At 43.5% G+C, this 19594-nt stretch overlaps 1 protein-coding gene across 1 annotated transcript in view; it reads left to right on the forward strand.

Annotated features, from left to right (window-relative positions):
- The first annotated feature begins 4991 nt into the window (after positions 1-4991).
- The window catches only part of UNC13A (unc-13 homolog A), an 86855-nt gene continuing 72252 nt past the window's right edge, over positions 4992-19594 (forward strand). Inside the window, exon 1 of the mRNA XM_027851117.1 lies at positions 4992-5046. Within this exon, the coding sequence (XP_027706918.1) occupies positions 5025-5046 (22 nt within the window). The 5' untranslated portion in view covers positions 4992-5024. The remainder of the gene's footprint in view (positions 5047-19594) is intronic.

Below are 19594 nucleotides of genomic sequence, written 5' to 3' on the forward strand. Positions count from 1 at the left end.
CTGAAAAGCACATCAAACAGCTCTTCATCAACTATGGAGCATTTATTTATTTTTTCTACCAAGCATTTATTAAGCATTTACTAGGTGCCAAACACTGAGGATACAAAGAAAAAACAAAAAACCCCTTCTTCTCAAGGAGTAGATTCTAACGGACTTACATTCTAATTAGCTTACATTCATTTCAATGTACCTTCTACCCCAGCTCCCTCCCCCAAGGTCCTAGAGGGGTAGTGAGAATATTCTTTGCTATCCACTTTCACTTCCACACTCTCTCTTTACCTCCTTCATTCAGCAACCTTTCCTTTTCTGAGGAAATAAACATTTTCCACATGTTCGTAATCATGATGGCTGTAGTATAACAACTCCCAGGTTATTCTTCCTCCTTTCTCAAGGATCCTCTTGGCTGGAGGATCTTCTCTTCCCCAATTCCTGTCTTTTTATTAGGGGACTTTATAGCTACATCAATATTCCCCCAAATTCCCTAACCTTCCAATTCTTCAGCCTCCATAAATCTCATGAGCTATTCCGTCACTCCACCTTAGCCACACATATAGATGGTTACATATTAGACCTGGCCATAATCCACAAGTTCTAGGAACTTGTGTTCTACTTTCCTAATTAGTATCTGACATTCCCTTATCTGAACACAACCTTCTATCATTCCACCTCTCTTTAAGGAGAGGCCTTCCCACTGCTAAACCTGTTTTTCATCCTTATCAAGACCTCCGAACCTTCCACTTCTCAGTATTTTCTTAGTTAATCCTTGCTCTGGCTCACTTTCCTTCCTCTTGAAGCTCAATCCAATCCATTCAAACTCTACACCATTCTCTGGTCTTGAATTCCTTGCTTTTCCTGTTTATCTCTTGCCAAATTTCAGCCATGGCTTACTCCCACCATTGGCTTCTGCGCCTATTCGTAAGTAATTGAAGACAGCTGGCAGAAGTCTCAAAACTGTGTCTACTAGGTATATTACAAATTCATGTTATTCAACCTCAACTCATCCTTTACTGTAGAAAGGAAGTCCTTTTATTCTTCCCTGATTGATTTCCTATTTCACTTCCCAGAGAAGCTATTCCAAACCTTCTCTTTCTTCCTCAAGCCTCATATACCTCCCTCTGGCCCTCCTCTCAGCCCAGGACCTCACCTCTTACTTTACTGAGAAAACTGAGGTTATTTAATATATGTTCCTTCTTATCCCATTCTCTTCATTTCAAAACCCCTTGACATCATTTCTCACTCTCTCCTTCTTTTCTCCACTCTCTAGCCCTTCTCCATGCCAAGGAAACCCTTATAAATGTACTCTTGAGCTCATCATCTCCTGTCTTCTCCAAAGGATTGCTTCATTAATCATCCTCCCCTTCCTTCTCTAATAATCGACCTCTTCCAATCTACAGCCTCCTTCCCTTAGTGGCCTTCAAACACTCCCATTTCCAACACCCTTAAAAAAAACCATTCACTAGACTCAACCATTGCCTCAAGCTACCTCTGCTCTGTTTCTCAGACAAACCCCTAGAAAAAAGTTACTTATACTTTGCTGCCTCTACTTCCTGTCCTCCCACTCCTCGACTCTGCAATCTTGCTTCTGACCTTACAACTCAACTGAATCTGATTTCCAAAATTGCCAGTGATCTCGTAATGGCCAAATCTGATGGTCTTTTCCTCAGTCCTCATCCTTCTTCACCTACCTACAGCATGTGACATTGGTGATCTTTCCCCACCCCACTCCCAATACTCTTTTATCTCGGGGTTTTTGTGTCATTGCTCTTTCTTTGTTCTCCTCCTATCTGTATGATTGCTCCTTCTCACTCTCTTTGGCTAGTTCATCATTCATATCTTGATTCCTAATTGTCAGTATTCCCTAGGGTTCTATCCTAGGCCCTCTTCTCTCTCTACATTCTCTCTTGATAACTTTAGAGGCTCCTGGGGGTTTAACTATCATCTCTATGCAGATGATTCTCTGACATTATATCCAAAGATGAATTTGTTATTTTCTCCCCAAACCCTCACCTCTTCCTAAGTTCCCTATTTCTGTCAAAGGCACCATTTTCCTCCCAGTCTCCCAGATTCATAATTATGGCATTATCCTGGACTCCTTATATTCATTTACCTCACATATCCAACATGTTATACATCTGACCCGTTCTCTCCATTTGCACAACTACCACCTTAGACCAGGCCCTCATCTTCTCTCTCCTAGATCATTACAACAGCCACCTCCTTGATCTTCTTACTTCCGATCTTTTCCCACTCCAGTCCAGCCTATAAACTACTGCCAAAAACTTTCCTCCAGCTCAGATCTGACTCTTCTATTCAACCCCAGTAGCTTCTGATTGTCTTTAGAATAAAATGTAAATTTCTCTATGGAATTTATAAAGTTTAACCCAATCTACCCCCAAGTTACTCTTCCAACCCCATTGGCTATTAATTCCCCTTTCACACTCTGCAATCCAGCCAAATTATTCTTCTCTCTGTTCCTCGCACACAGGAAACTCTATCCCTCCCATCTTTGTGCACTGGGTGTCCTCCATTCTTGAAACAAATCACTTCTTTCCTCTCTTCCTTTAATATGTATTTGAATCTTACAACAATCCTGTGAGAAAATTATTGCAAGTATTATTATCCCTATTTTACCAATGAGGAAACCAAGACTCAGAGATATTATATGATGACCATCATCATACAACTAGCAAAATAAATCTGTCTCTGGAAGTAAATTCTTCCCAAGAATGAGCTCACGGAGACCCATACTTCCTCCCCTCTTACCTTCTACAAGTCAAATTAAGGAGCATTTCTTAAGTGCTTAGTATGTTCCAGGCACTGTGCCTGTACCGGGGAATATAAACCCTGGGAATACAGAAGTAAGCTAAAAGAAAGACAGTCCCCAGCCTCACTGAGCTTAAATTCTAATGGATGAAGACAACATAAAAAAAGGGAGCTGAAAAGGGTATGTGTGTGTGTGTGTGTGTGTGTGTGTGTGTGTGTGTGTGTGTAAGGTACCTGCCTGAAGGCATGATCAGCAAATCTGGAAAATGAAGGATGGCTGGTTTGGGCCTTTCCTCAAAATCCTGAGGAAGAAGGTAATTGGAGCATGATGGCACCAGTGAATGAAACAAAGTTGATCTGTGTCCTTTCTCAAAATGGAGGTCCTCACACCCTATTTTTTTGTCCCACCCCCAACTTCTGGAAAGACTCTGATTTAAGCAAGGGCCAGGCTCCTTATTCAGTCTTTCAACAGTCATTGAGTGTCTACTCTGTGAAGTCTTTGTCCAGCAGATTAATTAAGAGATGATTTGCTTAACAGAAGAATTATTCACTTTACAAAAAGCCTCACTTAAATTGCTGCTCCCCAGAGCATTTCATATTAGGTTCAGATTTTTAAAATCCTTTTATGTACAACAACTATCCTTTTTTTTTTTTCATCTTTGTATCTCCAGCATTAAGCAAAACACACGGCCAGACCAGTAGGTTTTTAATAAGTGTTTGTTGAAGCATGTAAACAGGGAGATTTGGTAAGTCAGGGGGCCCCTGAGCGTCTTCTTCACTCTTCATTTTGTCTAGCCCCCGAGAAGTGGGTGGGGCATCACAAAAGAGAAAAAGAGGCTGTTGCTACCAGGCCTAGCCTTTTAGAAAAAGTAGCCCTGACTTCCTCCTAACCACTTACCCTCAGTCTCCCACTTACACTAACAAGACTTTTCTCTGGATAGAATTTCTCTGAGTCAGGCAGGCACAAAATGATACACACACAGTGTAAAAGAAAGAAAGAGGAGGGAGGAGGAAAGAGGAGGAGAAGGGGGGGGAAGGAGGGAGAGAGAGAGAGAGTTCTATGGTACTCAAATAGTATTTGGAAGACTCATTATTTGAAAGAAGGATCAGCTTGTTTGGCTTGGTCCCAGAAGCAAGAACGGGAAGTAACAGGGAAGAAGTTGCAGAGAAATAGATTTTGACTTAATGCAAAAACAAACTTTCTAACAATGAGAACTGTCCCAAAGTGAAATGGGAAGGAGGTGGTGTAGGGGAGGCTCTCCTACAGTGGAGATCTTCAAGCAAAGATAACTACTTGTTGGGTCTGTTGTAGAGGGGATTTTTCTTCAGGGATAGGTTAGACTAGATGACCTTTCAGGTTCTTTTCAACTCTGCGATTATTATTCCGAGACAATGAGACAAGAGAACAAAGACAGGTGGGAGAGAAACTGAGAGAAAGTGAGCTAGGGACCAGAAGCAATAATTAAGGGAAGAAGTAATTAAAGATGGAAAGACGCAGGTTTAATAAGTAACTTTTGAATGAGTGAAGGTGCTTTTGTGAACAGAGGTGGCAAGTCTAAATGGTTAAGCTGATTCGAATGATAACATTACTTGGAGAAAGGGAGGGGGAAGATTGGGCCATGAATAGTGAATAAACAGTAGAAGAGGAACAGAAAGACATAGAGGGAAATGCAGAGTCAAAGAGAAGGTTGAAAAATGAGAGCGTGAAATGACAGATGAGACAGAGGCCCTCCGACCCAAGGTAAGAGAAAGATTCAGACCACTACGATTACCACCCTCTGGGGATTACTCAGAGGATACAAATTTTTCCAGAATCTCCTTCCCCATCCCCCACCCCTCCCAAGCCCCAAGGCCAAGCACAGGAATCGTAGGGTGCCTTTAAAAGCCCCGCCCCGTACTGTTCTCTCCTCCTCCCCCTCTCCCCATCTCCTACTCTCTCCCTCCCCCTGCCCCCAGATCAGGCGTTCCCAGGCCCCTCCCCCTGCCCCCACCCCCTGACGTCAGGAGCTGTCCACGGCCCCCGGTGCTGAAACAAAATGGCTGGTGGCGGTGGAGGCAGGGACCCGGCGTGAGCGGAGAGCCGAGCCCGGAGAGCTCGGGAGCTAGGGAGCCAGCGAGCAGGGAGAGCCAGCGAACAGGCCGGGTAGGGCTGGGCTGGGATGCCACAGCCCCGAGGGAGGGCGTCGGAGCATAGGCAGCCTCCCTGCTGAGCTCCGGGTCCCCCCACCTCCGCCCCCAGCCCCGGCCCGGCCCCCAGGACCATGTCTCTGCTCTGCGTTGGAGGTGAGCTGAACCAGTGTAGGGATGCAGACCCACACTCTCCATCCCCTGTCTCCGTCTCGCTCCTGGGGTTCTCAAGCTCTGGGGTTGGGGTGCGGAATGGGTGGGACTGGGTGGGGGAGGAACGCTGGGGTCACCAAGACTCCCCATCCCATCGCCTCCAGGTTGCTCACCCGGGTTCACACTCCTGGGGGTGAAGGTTGAGCGAGACCTGTATAGGAAGGGATGTGAGGGTCCCTAGCGCTCCCTTTTCCTTCCTCCTTCGGACTTCCCCGCCAGGGTTCGCATGCCCGGGGTGGATGGGGGTGGGGGATGGGGGAGCAGGGATCTGGGGAGGAGAGTGCCGAGATTAGATTCCCCCGCTTCTACACCTACCTACCTGAGGTTTTTCCCTGTCCCATATTCTCTCTGGAAAGGGCAGGGTTCCCGGCCTGGGAAGGGGTCCACTCCCCCTCTTCCCCCCACCCCACCTAGTGTAGCTCTCCACTCTGAGTTTGGAGATTCTCCAGCATTGGGTTCTCTCCATTTCTCGTCCTTGTTACAAATTTAGGGCTCCCCCCGCCAGGGGTGGTTGTGTGTGTGTGGAGGGGAGCTATTTTTGCTCTTTCTGTGAGCTGCCCACGCTCCGCGCCCTCTCCGGAAGCTGGGCCTGGGGGTTGGGACGGGGTGTGTGTTGGGGGCTGGAGATGGGGTGGGGCAGAAGACTACCCTGGGGAGGGCAAAAAGGATTTTCGTGCCAGGGGCCCCAATGCTGGGGAAACGGTGAGCTCGCAGGGGCCCAGGCGTAGGAGCAGCCAATGGGGCTCGGCACTCTCTAGGTACTTCTGCTTGAGAAGACCTTTGGAAGCGAGGAGTGGCCATTCGAACCTCTATTCCGGCTTAAGCTTCAGAAGGCTGCCGGCACCCCTTCCTCATCTCCTCTGCAAGCGTGCCCCTCTCCCACTTCCGAAGCTTCATTCACAAACCCTCTCCCGCCGCGGGCACCGCCCCTCAGGGTGTCTCCCCCCATCTTTATGCAAATCGCCCCCGACTGGCGTAGTTGGCACGCTTGCTTAAAGGGACAGGGGTACTTGGAAATCTGTCTCTTTCTCCTGTAAGGTTCGTGGGTGGGGTACGGGGAAAGGGAAGAAATCTCAAGCAGTCAGAGGTCCTGTAGTCCAGGGCCCTGCTTCTTAGAAGATTGGGGGATGGGGGTAACCAGGGAAAGACTATTTGAAGTGGGATGAATCATACCCCATCTCTAATCCTAGCTCTAGTTTGAGGGTCAGAGATCATTCTCACCCCCAAAATGAGGGTGAGAATAACGGGTGTGTGTGTAGGGGGTGAGTACCAGAGCCTTCTGCTCTTGGAACCACCTTCCACACAGGAAGGCATAAAGGATTCTAGCTATTCCAGCTGGCACTGGGGTGGGGATGGGGGTGTGGAGTGTGGGAAGAAGGAACTGGGAAGCTCTTGGTTACCCCTGGTCCATCTGGCCCCCACCCCTCCTCTCCCAATTTCCTCCTCTGAGGAGCCCCTTTTCCTCCCTCAGACCTGTTTCCTCCACCCAAGAGGGGAGGAAAAAAAGGGAAAATGTGTCTGGAAGATTCCCTTGGGGGAAGAGGAGAGGGAAGGAGAAGGGGGAGGAATCTTACCACAAACTTTGACGCAAGTGTTTGGGGAGTGGAGAAGGAGGGGCCAGGGCACTGGGGTTCTAGTGGTGGAACCAGGAGATCAGGAGCCTTTGCTCCCACCCTAAATCAAAAAAAAAACATGATTACAGACCTTAGGTCCAGAATCTGGGGAAGGCTGGTACTAGGGCTAGCCAGGGAGCTCTGAGCTGTCCTGATTGGCATCAAAAACCCAATGCAGAGAACTCAGGAAGCCTTGGCCTCAGCCTGAGGATCTTCCCACACCAGCACTGGAGCACAGCCTGGAGGAAGGGCTGTTCACTGGGAAAGAACCCAGCTCTGGGTATTTAAAATTCGTATTTAAAATTGTTGTCCCTGGGTAAAGCTGGACCAGCATTACCTCTACCCAGATAAACACACATCCAGAAGCATACAAATATATGTGTACACACATGTGTATGCAACACACAACACAAACATATGGTCACACACATATATATGCATGTACATACATGTGCAGATATTTTGTTGCCTAGAGACACATGTGTACTCAAAGGGACACATGTACAAAAATACATGCATACATGCATGCATGCATGCATGCATACACTGAGTCATATTGTGGTGTACCAAAAAGAGCACTGGGTTTCAATCCCAATTTACTTTACTGGCTGTGTGTCCATGGGCAACTCACTTTACCTCTCCAAGGCTAAGTTTCCTCATCTGTAAAATGGGGATAATATTTGTGCCTTCTACTTCATATAATTGTTGTGATAAAAGTGCCTTGCAAACTTTAAAGCCCTGTAAAATATGAGTTATTACATACACACATACATGTATATATACATATCTGCACCCCCACAACCATCCATACAAAGAATACAAATATAAATATATAAACACATATATAAAAGCATGTATACATAGACAGAAGCATAAGTACATGTAGGCATATACATATCTTACTTAATTTCTTGTAACCTCACTTTCCTTATCTATAAATGGAAATAATACTTACAACTATATATTTAAATGAGATAATATATGTTAAATGCTTTGTGTATGACTTAAATGTCATATACATTTATTATGGTTTTCAAAGATTTCCCCATTCTGGTCACTCTTGTCTAGGGGAGCCAATGTTATTTCTTAAATGTGATACCCAGAACTGAACTGAAGTAAAGTTGAACTACAAGTAAAGCTGAACTATATGACCTTTCTCATTTGCTCTCAGACTTATTAGCACAGACTTGGTGGGGCTGGAACATACCTCATTTGCTTCCTCAGCCACATGTCCACCCTTCACCAATGTGGCCAGGCCTCTGGAAGGTATTCCAGTCCACTGAGCAGTTTCCACTCCCACTGGGACCCCAGAGACTCTTTAATTAGAGTGCTCTTTTCTCAGAAGCCCTCAGAAGGAAGTGGGGAAATTAGTCTGACATGTAAATTCCAACCTCATAGAATATTAGGGCTGGAAAGGCCCTTAGGGAGCATTAGCTCTAAACATTTCATTTTTGCAGATAAAGAAACTGAGGCCTGAAATGATGAACTTATTTGTCCAAGATCTTACTCCAGACAAAGGGCATTATTGTGAGTTTCTGGCAGGAGGGAAGATGTGTCCATTCTCCATGCCAAGTCTTCCCAGAGAAAGTAGGATTTTGGTCAGATCTTCAAAGTTGAGTAAAGAGAATGAAGGAAGTCATGAATCAATTATCCCCTACCTAAGTCATACTCATGTAGACTTCAGTTCTGTTATGGGTACCACATTTTAAGAGGAACATTGTCCCTCCAGAGGCAGATGACCACATACTAGAAGTTTTTGAAATTGAAATCATGTCAGACAATTACAAAAACACATTATCATCTCCATCTTATAGATCAGGACCCTGGATTTAAGAGAAATTAAGTGACTTGCTCAGTGTCACGCAGCTCACAATGTTCAGCAGAAGGCTTCTCTAGAGGTTCCACCTCTTGCCTACTTACCACTATATCACAATGCTTCTCCTGACATGTAAGAATCAGGTGAAGGAGCTAGAGATGTTTAACCTGGGGAAAAGCCAACTTAGAGGGGCAATGATAGATGTCTTTAAGTATCTGAAGGGCTGTTGTGTGGGAGAAGGGATTGAACATACTTTGCTTGGTCCCAGAGAGCAGAACTGTGAACAGCTGGGGAGGACTAGAGTTAGTAATAGGGAGGCAGATTTTATCTCAGTAAGAGCTGCTTCCTGATATTAGAGCTGCTCCTCAATGAATCAGCCTGTCTCAAGTAGTCACAGTTTCCAAATAGAGATATTCTATGGGTAGAACAGTGACTCCTTGCTACCTTAGGAGCAACTACAGATGCCTTGGTTTGGCACTTAAAACCCTTCACTCTTCTCCCCTATCACTATCATTCCCTTTCTTGAACTATGCATTTCAGTCAGACTGACTTTCTGGGTATTCCTCACACATTACCGGCCATTTCTCATCTCCGTGCCTTTGCCCTGGCTTTCCTCCCTACCTGGAATACGCTTCCTCCTCAACTCTTGCAATCCCTTAGTTCCTTCAAAACTTAGCTCAAATTTTTCTTTACAACATGACTAATACAAAAATACATTTAATAGGAATGTATATGTAGAGCCTATATCAGATTGCACGATGTCTTGGGGAGGGAGGTGGGAAGGGAGGGGGAGAAAATTTAAAACTCAAAAGCTTATGGAAGTGATTGCTGAAAACTAAAAATAAATTAATTAGCAAAACTCAGCTCAAATACCACTTTCTGCATGAATCTTTCTCAATCCTCCCAGCTGTTAGTACTCTTCCCCCTCTACATTATCTTGTATTTATTTATTTATTTATTTAGTGTGTGTATATGCCTGTGTATGTATAGATATATATGGATAGTAAACATATTATATATGTACATGTACACATATATATACATATATTCTAATTATGTACATACATGTTTTCCCTGATAGAGTGTAAGCTCCGTGAGGGTAGGGACTATTTCATTTTTGTCCCTGTATACTTAGTGCCTAGCATATAGTAGGTGCTTAATGAATGTTGAATGAATGATGTTGTAGAGGGGTCTTATTCTAAAGTACTTTCCAGGTCTAGGATTTTGAAAAAAGAGAAGTCAGTTTCTTAATCTTATAATCTTCCAGACCCCTGTGTAACAATCACAACAGTCCTCTTTTGCTAAGCCATCTTTGGCTTCAAAACAGTCAGTTATTTTCCTCTGTTGGTTCATGTTTTATAGAGCTGGAGGCATCCATCCCTTCCTCTTATAAACATGCTCTGGTCATTTGAAAGGGCAAAGAAGCCTTTACATCAACTCCCTACTCGAAAAGTCTCCGGGCTTCCTTATTCTCTAATAAACTCTCTGTTGCTGGAAACTGATCAACACAATACAACAAACATTTATTAAGTGCTTACTGTGTGCAGGGTATTGAGCTTAGTACTAGAAAAAGAAAAAGTTTAGCTAAGGAATGGTCCTTGCCCTCAAAAAGCTTCCAATATAACAGGATCATAAATTTATAGGTGGAAGAGTCTTTAAAGGTCTTTGAATCCCATTCCTGCGTTTTAGAGATGGAGAACTGAGGTTAAGTGACTGGCTCAAGACCACATAGCTAATAAGCATCAGAGGCCTGATTCAAAGCCAGCTCTTGGCTGAGGCCTTTGAATGCCAGGCAGAAAATTCAGTGGTGTTTATAAGGATTCTATAGAAAGGATACCTATATATGCTTAGAGGTAAAGCAAGATGCCCCAGTACGGCAGAAAAGGTACTGGATTTGCAGTTGGAGGATTTAACTTAAAAACTAACCTCTGCTACTTGCTATCTGTGTGACCGTGGACAAGCCACTTTACCTTTTTGGGATATCAGTTCCCTTATCTATAAAATAAGGGTACTGGCATCAAATGGTGGGGGCAACACTATGGCGTGCCACCTGAACCAGATGAAAATGTAAAATAAATGAAAGTATAATAGAGTATAGATATGTTAACATATGATTTTCTTAGACGATATGCAGCCTGCAGGGATCCTTATGGACCTGATTTTTTTTTTGAGTTTGATACCCCTGGACTACATGATAGGTAAAGTTTCAACTACAAGTCTAATATCTTATAAGCTAATCAATCAGGAAACATTTATTAAGCACCTACAATGTGCCAGACACGGTGCTAAGTATAGGAATACAAAAAATAGGAGACAATTCTTGTCCTCAAGGACTTTACATCCTAAGTGGGGGGAGGGGCAACAAGACAATATATACAGAATCCATACAAAATCCTTAATATGTTCTATAATTCTCTTCTTTCAAGACTAGGTATGAAAGCCAGATCCAAAGTAAGGGAGGTAAATCCTGGGCTTGTGTGTATGTAGTGTTTTCCAGAAGATAATTTGGGCTCTATGGTTCTTGGTTGAGAACAGAACCAAGGGGGCAGCTAGGTGGTACAGTGGATAGAGCTCCGGCCCTGGATTTAGGAGGACCTGAGTTCAAATCTGACCTCAGACACATAACACTTACTAGCTATGTAACCTTGGGCAAGTCACTTAACCCCATTGCCTAGCCAAAAAAAAAAAAAAGAGGGAGAACAGAACCAAAATTTCTCTTCTTATTCTGGAAAAGCTGTGTAAATCTGGTGTGGAGTATGTATGATCATTCTGTGGCAATTCCCCATATCCCTGCAGTCCCTGCAGTACTCCTAGTGACTTTGTGGAGATAAAGATCCAGGTTGATACATTTCAAGGATTGGGAGAAATGAAGGAAGGCTTCGTGGAGGAGGTAGCATTTTAATTTAGCCTGAAAGGACTTCAATGCGCAAAGGTTTGAGGACATTCTGGGCATAGAGAAAAAGGCTTCTGAGAAAAAGAGGTAAGAGAGCATGGTGTACCTTTGGCTGAAGTGAAGAGTGCACAAAGGAAGGACCTTTAGCCCTATTCTTCTCTTTGTAAACCCTTCAGCATCCAGCATCCCACTCAGATGGTCCCTGGTGGGTTCTCCTGCATCTGTCCTTAGCATTCTATTTCCTTTTACCAAGCATCACTTCCTTTCCCTTTACTACCTCCTTTCCATACCCTTCTGGATTTAGAATCCCTGTTTCCACGAGGGTTTACTCATAAATGAAGAGTTAATCAGAAAGCATGTGGAATAGTGTGCTCGGTTCTAGGAACTGCATTTTAGAAGAGACATTAACAAGCTGGTATATCCAAAGGAGCGTAACCAGTGTTCAGGCATGTGGTAATAAATGTTTAACAATTGACTCTCTAAAAATGTACTTACAACACATGTTTAAGTTTAATTTTCATTATTAACATTTTATCCATTACTTTATTAAGTCTGGAAATCAACAAAACAATAAATCAAGTCCTGATTTGTTGTGTTTTTTCTGATTTCTAAGGTGTAAATTCTTATACTGAAATTTTAACATCAGGCTTGTACAAAGCTCTAGCCCTAAGAGTGAGAGGCCTGGAGACCATGTAATAGGAGGAGATGTTTAATCTAGAAAATAGGAATTAAGGGAGGGCACACTAGCTGCCTTTAAAAACTGAAGGGCGGTCATATGGAAGAGGAACCTGCTTGGGCCCAGAATTAAGAACTAGGAGGGGTAGGCAGAAGTTACAAAGAGGCATATTTAAGCTTGAGACTGGGAAAAACTGACTAAGTGTAAGTGCTGTTCAAGACTAGAATGGACTCCCTGAGTACTCAGCAGGTTCTCTTTCACCTGAGGTTTTCAGAAGGTGGATAATAACCATTTCTCAGGGATGTCAGTGGTCATTCCCATTCTGAGATCATGAGATTCCATGATTCTGTGATGGTGTCAAGAAAACTAGAAATGGAATCCTTTCCTTCCCCAACATGCTATCAAGTTAATAGTCTGGTTGAACTGGCTCTGTATTTTTCACTTTGATCAATGCTTTCACTTATGTGAGTTCTGTTGCCCTCAAGCCCAGGGTAGCTGTTGCTTTCAAAGGCAGCCTTTTTTGATGAACACCTATGTGTTGAGGACAGATAAAGAATAGATTCGGTCCTGGGCTACAAACTTGTCGTTCAAATACTCACAAAACTAGCACAATCCCCAAACCAGAGACTAGGAATAGCATCACTCTCAAGGAGGGAAGCAGTCAGAAAAGAGAGTCAGGTGGAAGACTCAGTTATACACTTTTCATCTAGTTCTATAGCTTTGTCTCCTCAGAGTCAAGCCAGGAAAATTCTCTTTTATTCTTAGAAAATTGGCACAACAGAGGAAAAGACTTTGGAGAATATAAAGCCAACCTAACAGGGATCAGAAGAGACCCCCAAAGCCACAGCCCTTGGCTCCCTAAATGCCTCCCATATGTTTTGGGAGCATTTTTGTTTTTGCTTCCTGAAAATCCACAACACACACACACACACACACACACACACACTCACTCGTGTAGTTATTCGGTGATTTATGTGAAAAAGATCAGGGGAGATTAGTAGACTACAAGCTTAATGTGTCAACAGTGGGGGTTTGCTAAAGACAGCTCAAATAGTAGGTGAGAACCAATTAGATTTTAGTGTAAGCATTTTCACCTCAGGAATCAGCAGAAGCTACAAATCAGGGCTTGATTTATTGTTTTGTTGATTGTCCCAGAGGTTCCCAAAGTGGGCAATACCACCCTGTGGGGGGTGCTGGAACAATCCAGGGGGGTGGTAGTAGCCTTGGATGCAACTGGGGAGTGTTGAATAAAAATAAGGGGGTGATGGAAGCATAAAGAAAGAAGAAGAGATAAGAAAAATTTGAAAAACTATTCATACATGTTTCATTTGTGGTGTAACAGAGTTAAAGTCGTAATGATTACATTATTTTCCAAATAAACACACAAAATGCAAATTGTAACTGATCAGTGGTCAAGTCCCACCGACAGGTCTTAACAAGCAAGTTTTTGCAGACCATCATGTTGCACACTGTTGGGAAGTCTAGCCTGCATCAGCAGGAATACATGTGTGTAATGACTTGTTTACAATATGATACTATATGGTTACATGATGCAATACTACATCATCAAAATTTCAATGCAGGAAAAAACCCACAAGTTTACAATAAATTATTAAATTTAAGATGCATCTTTTTTAATTTTATATTTTTTGAAATGACACAAATTTTTTAAAAACTGTTAAAGGTATTGGGGGGGGCCAAATAATTTTTTAAAAGGGGGCAGTAGGCCAAATAAGTTTGGGAACCTCTGGTCTAGACTTAAGAAAATGATGGGGCAGATGTTAATGCAGATTGAACTTTAAAATGTGTTGGAGAGCTAGTTGTTAAACATTTACCTGCACACCCCAGCTCAACAGTTTGATAGGAATTCCTTCCTCTTCCCACCCTCCCCTGCCAAACCCCTCATGCAATATTAGGCTACATTAATAAAAATGGAATGTCCAGAGGGAATGAGGTGATAATCCTACCTACTTCTACTCTGGTCATACCTCTATCCCCAATCTGGACCATTGAGATAATTTCTGGACACCATATTTTAGGGAGGATATTGAGAAGCAGAATTGTGTCCAAAAAATAGTGACAGGGTTATGAGGGTGTTGGAGAGCATGCCATATGAAGGTCAGCTGAAGAAAATGGGGCCATTTGGTCTAGAGAAGACTTTCAGTGGAGGCAGGAAAGGCACTGTATAGCAGGGAAAACATTGAACTTGAAGACAAGAGGCCTGCATTCAAGAACCAGCTTTGCTGCCTACTAGCTTTGTGGCCTTGGGGGTTGCCTAGACGGTCCCTAAGTTCCCTACTAGCTCTAATGACTGTCATCGAGTGTTTAAAGGGCTCTCATGAGGAGAAGAATTAGATTTGTTTGGCTAAGTCCCAGAAGGTAAAACTAGGACCAATGGGGGAAGTTTGCAGTTGGACAGACTTTAGCATCCAAAAGTAGAACTGAGCTGTCATGATAAGTGGTCAGTTCTCTATCTTTGGAGATATTCAGGTTCAGGCTGGGTGACCTCTTATGGAGGATGTTTTATAAGGGATTCCTGTCTAAGTACAGCCTGGACCAGGTGACATTTGTGGTTCTTTTCAAGTCTACTATTCTATTAACCATCCAAAAATGAACTGCTTTAAAAATACCCCAATGTCATCTTTCCTGAAATTTGCCTTGTCTTTTTGGGGTCCAATTCATGCTTAGCACCCTGGGGTGAGTACTTTAGCTTATTTTTAAAAATTGAACCGCAATCCCAGCCTGTTCCAAGTGTACTGGCTGAGGCTTGATATGTCCCACATGGTCCCACATGAGCTTGCATTGTGTGACCTTCCTTACTCAAGGATGGTAGTGGTGGATTGGATGGTAGAGGAAGGAATCCTAATGACTCTCATTTACATAGTAATTTAAGGTTATCCAATTTAATTTCCTCATAACTGCCCTCTAAGGATTGTTGTATTATTCCTATGTTTAAAAAGAGAACATTGATGCCCAGTGAAGTTAAAGGACTTGATTTTGGTTACACAGCTAGGAAGTGCCATGGGCAGGATTCAAACCCAGGTTTTTGCCAATTCCAACTCCAAAACATGAATTACTACTAAGCGCCTTTCTAAATGAATGAGGGTATCAACATGAATAAAGTTACCCTTTACCTAAAAAGGAATAGTTCATACCACTCCTCTCCCCTCATGCCCCACTCAATTCATCTGGAATCTCATCCTTCACAGTCAGCTGACTCTGGTTTTGGCCAGAGCTGTCTTGGAGCCAGAAGAGAATGCAAGTGGATAGAGCTTCAATGGAAAGATTTTCCTTATTTCAAGCCTTAATCTACCTTTCTCTAAGGTCCTGTTTCTACCTTCTCAACAAAAAAGGCTAATTCCTCTTCCAAATAACAGCTCTTAAAATATTTAAAAATAATTATCACATTCCCCACCTAAGCCTTCTCTTCTCTGGGCCAAGGGTCCCCAATTCCTTCAAATGATCCTTACATAGCCTGAGTCTCCTCATCATTTTGGTTACCTTCCAGAGATCAGTTCATTAATGTACTTAATCTGTGGTGCCTACAACTGAGCATGATATTCTAGGGCAGACTACAGCTGAAATACAACTTCCCTTTTGGACACTGCTTCTGATAATGTTTTATTTATTCTTCTAAGATCTTGCTAGCTATTGTGGATGCCATTCAATGCTGTCAGATCATTTATTTGACCAGTTGATTTTTTGAACCTGTGCATAGAACTTTGCATTTATCTTCATTACATTTTTTCTTATATTTGACTCATTAGTCAGTGTTCTAGGTCAGAGGTGTCAGATATACTGTGGGTGGGCTACAGGCAGCCAGCAATACCCTGCAATGTGTCAGGAACCAGATTAAAATTTAGTTGAGAAATATTTAACAAGGTAGTTAAAAATACAACACAATATAGATAACACTACATTTTGGAATTAAGTCATTATGCTGCTGCAGGGATCCTCGTATATGGATTAGTAGTCCTAGTTTCTATTTGAACTTGACACCACAGATCTAGGCAACTCTCTAAATTTCAGAGAAGGTGACAACCTTCAATAGTAGAGCACATTTCCTTACCTAGAAGCTCCCTCAACCAATGAAATCACAGGTTCAATCCCTATCCCTTCTTTTGGTTCTACCTGTTGATCTTTTAAGGTCACAAATCAGTGTATTAGCTTTCCTTCCTAGCTTCATGTCATTCCCAGTTGCTTTCTCCTTCCTCCAATTCTTCTATTTACTTATCAGCATACATGTTGCACTCCCTCAGTAGAATGTAAGTTCCTTGAGGACAAAAATTGTTTTGCTTTTGTATCTCCAGTACCTAGCATAGTACTTTAAACATTTTTGTTGTTGTTGTTTAGTTGGTTTAGTTGTGTCAACTATTCATGACCCCCATGGACCATACTGTTCATGGGTTTTTCTTGGCAAAGATACTGGAGTGGTTTGCCATTTCTTTCTCCAGTGAATTAAGGTAAACAGAGGTTAAGTGACTTGCCCAGGGTCACACAGTTAGTAAGTGTCTCAGGCTGAATTTGAACTCAGGTCTGTCTGACTCCAAACCCAGTGCTCTATTCGCTCAGTCATCTAGATGCCCTCCACTCCACTAGCTGCCCCTATCCACTAGCCATCAAACATACTGTTGCTTAGTTGTATCTGACTCTTTGTGACCCCATTTGGGGTTTTCTTGGCAAAGATACTGGAGTGGTCTGCTATTTTCTTCTTCAACTCATTTTACAGATGAGGAAACTGAGGCAAACAGGGTTAAGTAACTTGCCCATGGTCACACAGCTAGTAAATGTCTGGGGCCAGATTTGAACTCATGAAGTTGAGTCTTCCTGACTCCAAGCCCAGTGCTCTATCCACTGACTACCTAGCTGCCCCTCAACCATATTAAGTGCCTAATAAATGCTTGTTGAATTCAATTGCCCACAAGCCGGTGAATACAGAGAGCCAGCCCACTCCAACCTCTATGATCCTTCCTCTGGAGTGCTTCTTCCTAGGGCCCACTAGGAGCTGGGAGCCCACTACCCTATTTTATTGACCGGGCCCCATCTTAGAAAAAGCCACATGATCAGAGCCTCATGGCAATTCCTCTGCCTTAGGTGGTTCCCAGGTTACGGGATAAAGGTGTAGGACAGAGTAGGTCATAAAATAGGAGCAACAGCCCAGAGGATTGGGGGAGGCAAGCAACATTCTAGAACTCTAGAATGTTAGTGGTAAGAGGGACCTCAGAGGTCCACCTAGCCCAGCCATACCTAAGCAGTAATGCCTTCCACATCATCCCTGACAAGAGGTCGTGCAGCCTCCACTTGAAGACTTCCAGTGATTTGCTAATTTTCCAAGGCAGCTCCTTCCACTTCTGGATTGCTCTAGTTGTTAGGAAGCTTTTCCTTAAATGGAACTGAAATACAACTCTCTTTCCACTTCCTTCAATCACTGCTAGTTCTTGCCTCTTCAGCACTCCAGAACAAACTGAATCTGTCTCCCTCTTCAAGTATGATTACAGTCATCATGTCCACTGTAAATCTTTTCTTTCCTCATACTAATATTCTCATCTTCTTTAACTAATCATCACCATACATAGTTTCAAGTCCCCTCACCATTCTGGTCACCCTCCTCAGAATGATCTATCTACATCCTGTCTCAGAACCAAACAAGATAGTTCAGATGTGGTCTGACCAGGACAGAAGGCAATTGGACTGTTGGTTATTTCCCTCATTCCTTTCTTTTGCAGCATATATTTGGTTAAGAATGTTACCTACTGTGTCTTACTGTTCAAGTCAATAGGACTTTATGGTTATTAAGTACCAGGTCCTGTGCTCGGTGACCAAAATGAAACATTTCCCATCCTCAGGGGACTTGACATTATACTTCAGAGAAACTATGTGGACACAGAGAAACACCAAAATATACCAATATAATGTCAGGGGTGGGGAAAAAATTTCAGGAAAGGCCACATGAAGGAGGCTGTCCTTGAGCTGAGCCTTAATTAAAAGTAGGAATTCCAAGAGGAGAGGGGGAGAGGGACATGGCATGCGGGACAGCCCATGGAAAGGTACAAAGGTGGGAGAAGGAATGGTGTATAACAGAAGAACAAGAAGGTCAGTTTGGCTGGAATTTAAAGTTTGTGAGAAGTGATGTGAAATCAGCCTGGAAATATAGGTTAGAGCCGAACTTTGAAAGCACATAATAAATGCTAGGTGACTGACTGACTGAAAGACATTAGTGCCGTACAAAGGAATTTGTGTTTTATCCTCGAGGTAAGAGTGAGCCCCTGGAATTCTTGAATAGGGGAGTGGCACAGTCAGACTTGCACTTTAGGAATATCAATTTGGCAGCTGTGGAGAGAGTGAGTTGAGCTCTCGTTGAGCATGAAATCCAAAATCCCTCAGATGGGGAGACTGAGACTCAGCTAGGGGAAGCAGTTGTCCAAGGTCACACAGTGAATTTAGTGACAGCCAGCACCAGAAATCAGGTCTCCTGATTACCCAGTCCAGGGCTCTCTCAGAGGCAACACACTGTCTCTGATCATTAGTAAATGGGTGTCGGATGCTGGTGGATCACAGCCATACTAATTACAATGAGATTTAATAATAAGGTGTCTCCAGGCTGTTCATTATCAGCAGGCGGGCCTTGTCTTGTGGCTCCCCTGGGTCCCCCTCCCTCTCCCCCTCCCCATCTCTTTCTCCCTCCTCTTTCCCAGCCCATCCCCCATTGTTCTCAACTCAGACCTCCTCCCAGCGGCTGGCCGCATCACCCACATCCTCCTCTGGCGGCAGCTCAGTTTTAAAAATAGCCCTAGAGCGTGTGACTGGGAGCGGCAGTGGGGAGGGGCCACTGAATCTGGCAATAGACCTGCCAGGGCAGGGCTCTGAGCTTCTCTCCTGGCCTTACCCATTCAAGCTAGCCCTATGGTCACAGGCCAGGAGCAGTGAACTTATTAGTGATGAATGTAGCTGCCCACAATGCCCCATGGCTGCTTTCCCAGGTCTGTGGAACGCAAGGGGAAGGGTAAATAGAGGAAGGCAGGGTCACAGAATATGAAAGAGCAGAGAAGCAATAAGCATGCAGACCATAGGTCACAGTTTGGGAAATTGTTTAACACAGGCCTGGGTCATTAGATCTTAGAGCGTTTTTTTTTAAGCCTGGAAGAACAGGTAAAGATTATTTTTCATTTTAAACCCCTTGTTTTACTGATGAAGAAATTGAAGTTCAGAGGAGTTATTATGAGCATTTCATTGATCTCTAACACTGAAATCCCTTCCCTCTTTCTGAACCCTAATTCCCTTATCCAATCCTCCTGCTCACTGAGCCCCTATCCTCTAAGCCTCCATCCCCCCACCCACTCTCCCTCTAGGTAAGACCCCATTCCTTTCACGGAATCTTTATTCCCTCGAAGTCTCCATTCCTATCACTGAGTCTGTCTCCTCTTTTATCTTTCCTCTATCTATTCCATAGTCCAGGGTTGTCACCTCCTGAACAAAGCTTATAGATAGGTAGG

Source organism: Vombatus ursinus, unplaced genomic scaffold, assembly GCF_900497805.2.
Source record: "Vombatus ursinus unplaced genomic scaffold, bare-nosed wombat genome assembly UNPS02009173.1, whole genome shotgun sequence".
NCBI lineage: Eukaryota > Metazoa > Chordata > Mammalia > Diprotodontia > Vombatidae > Vombatus > Vombatus ursinus.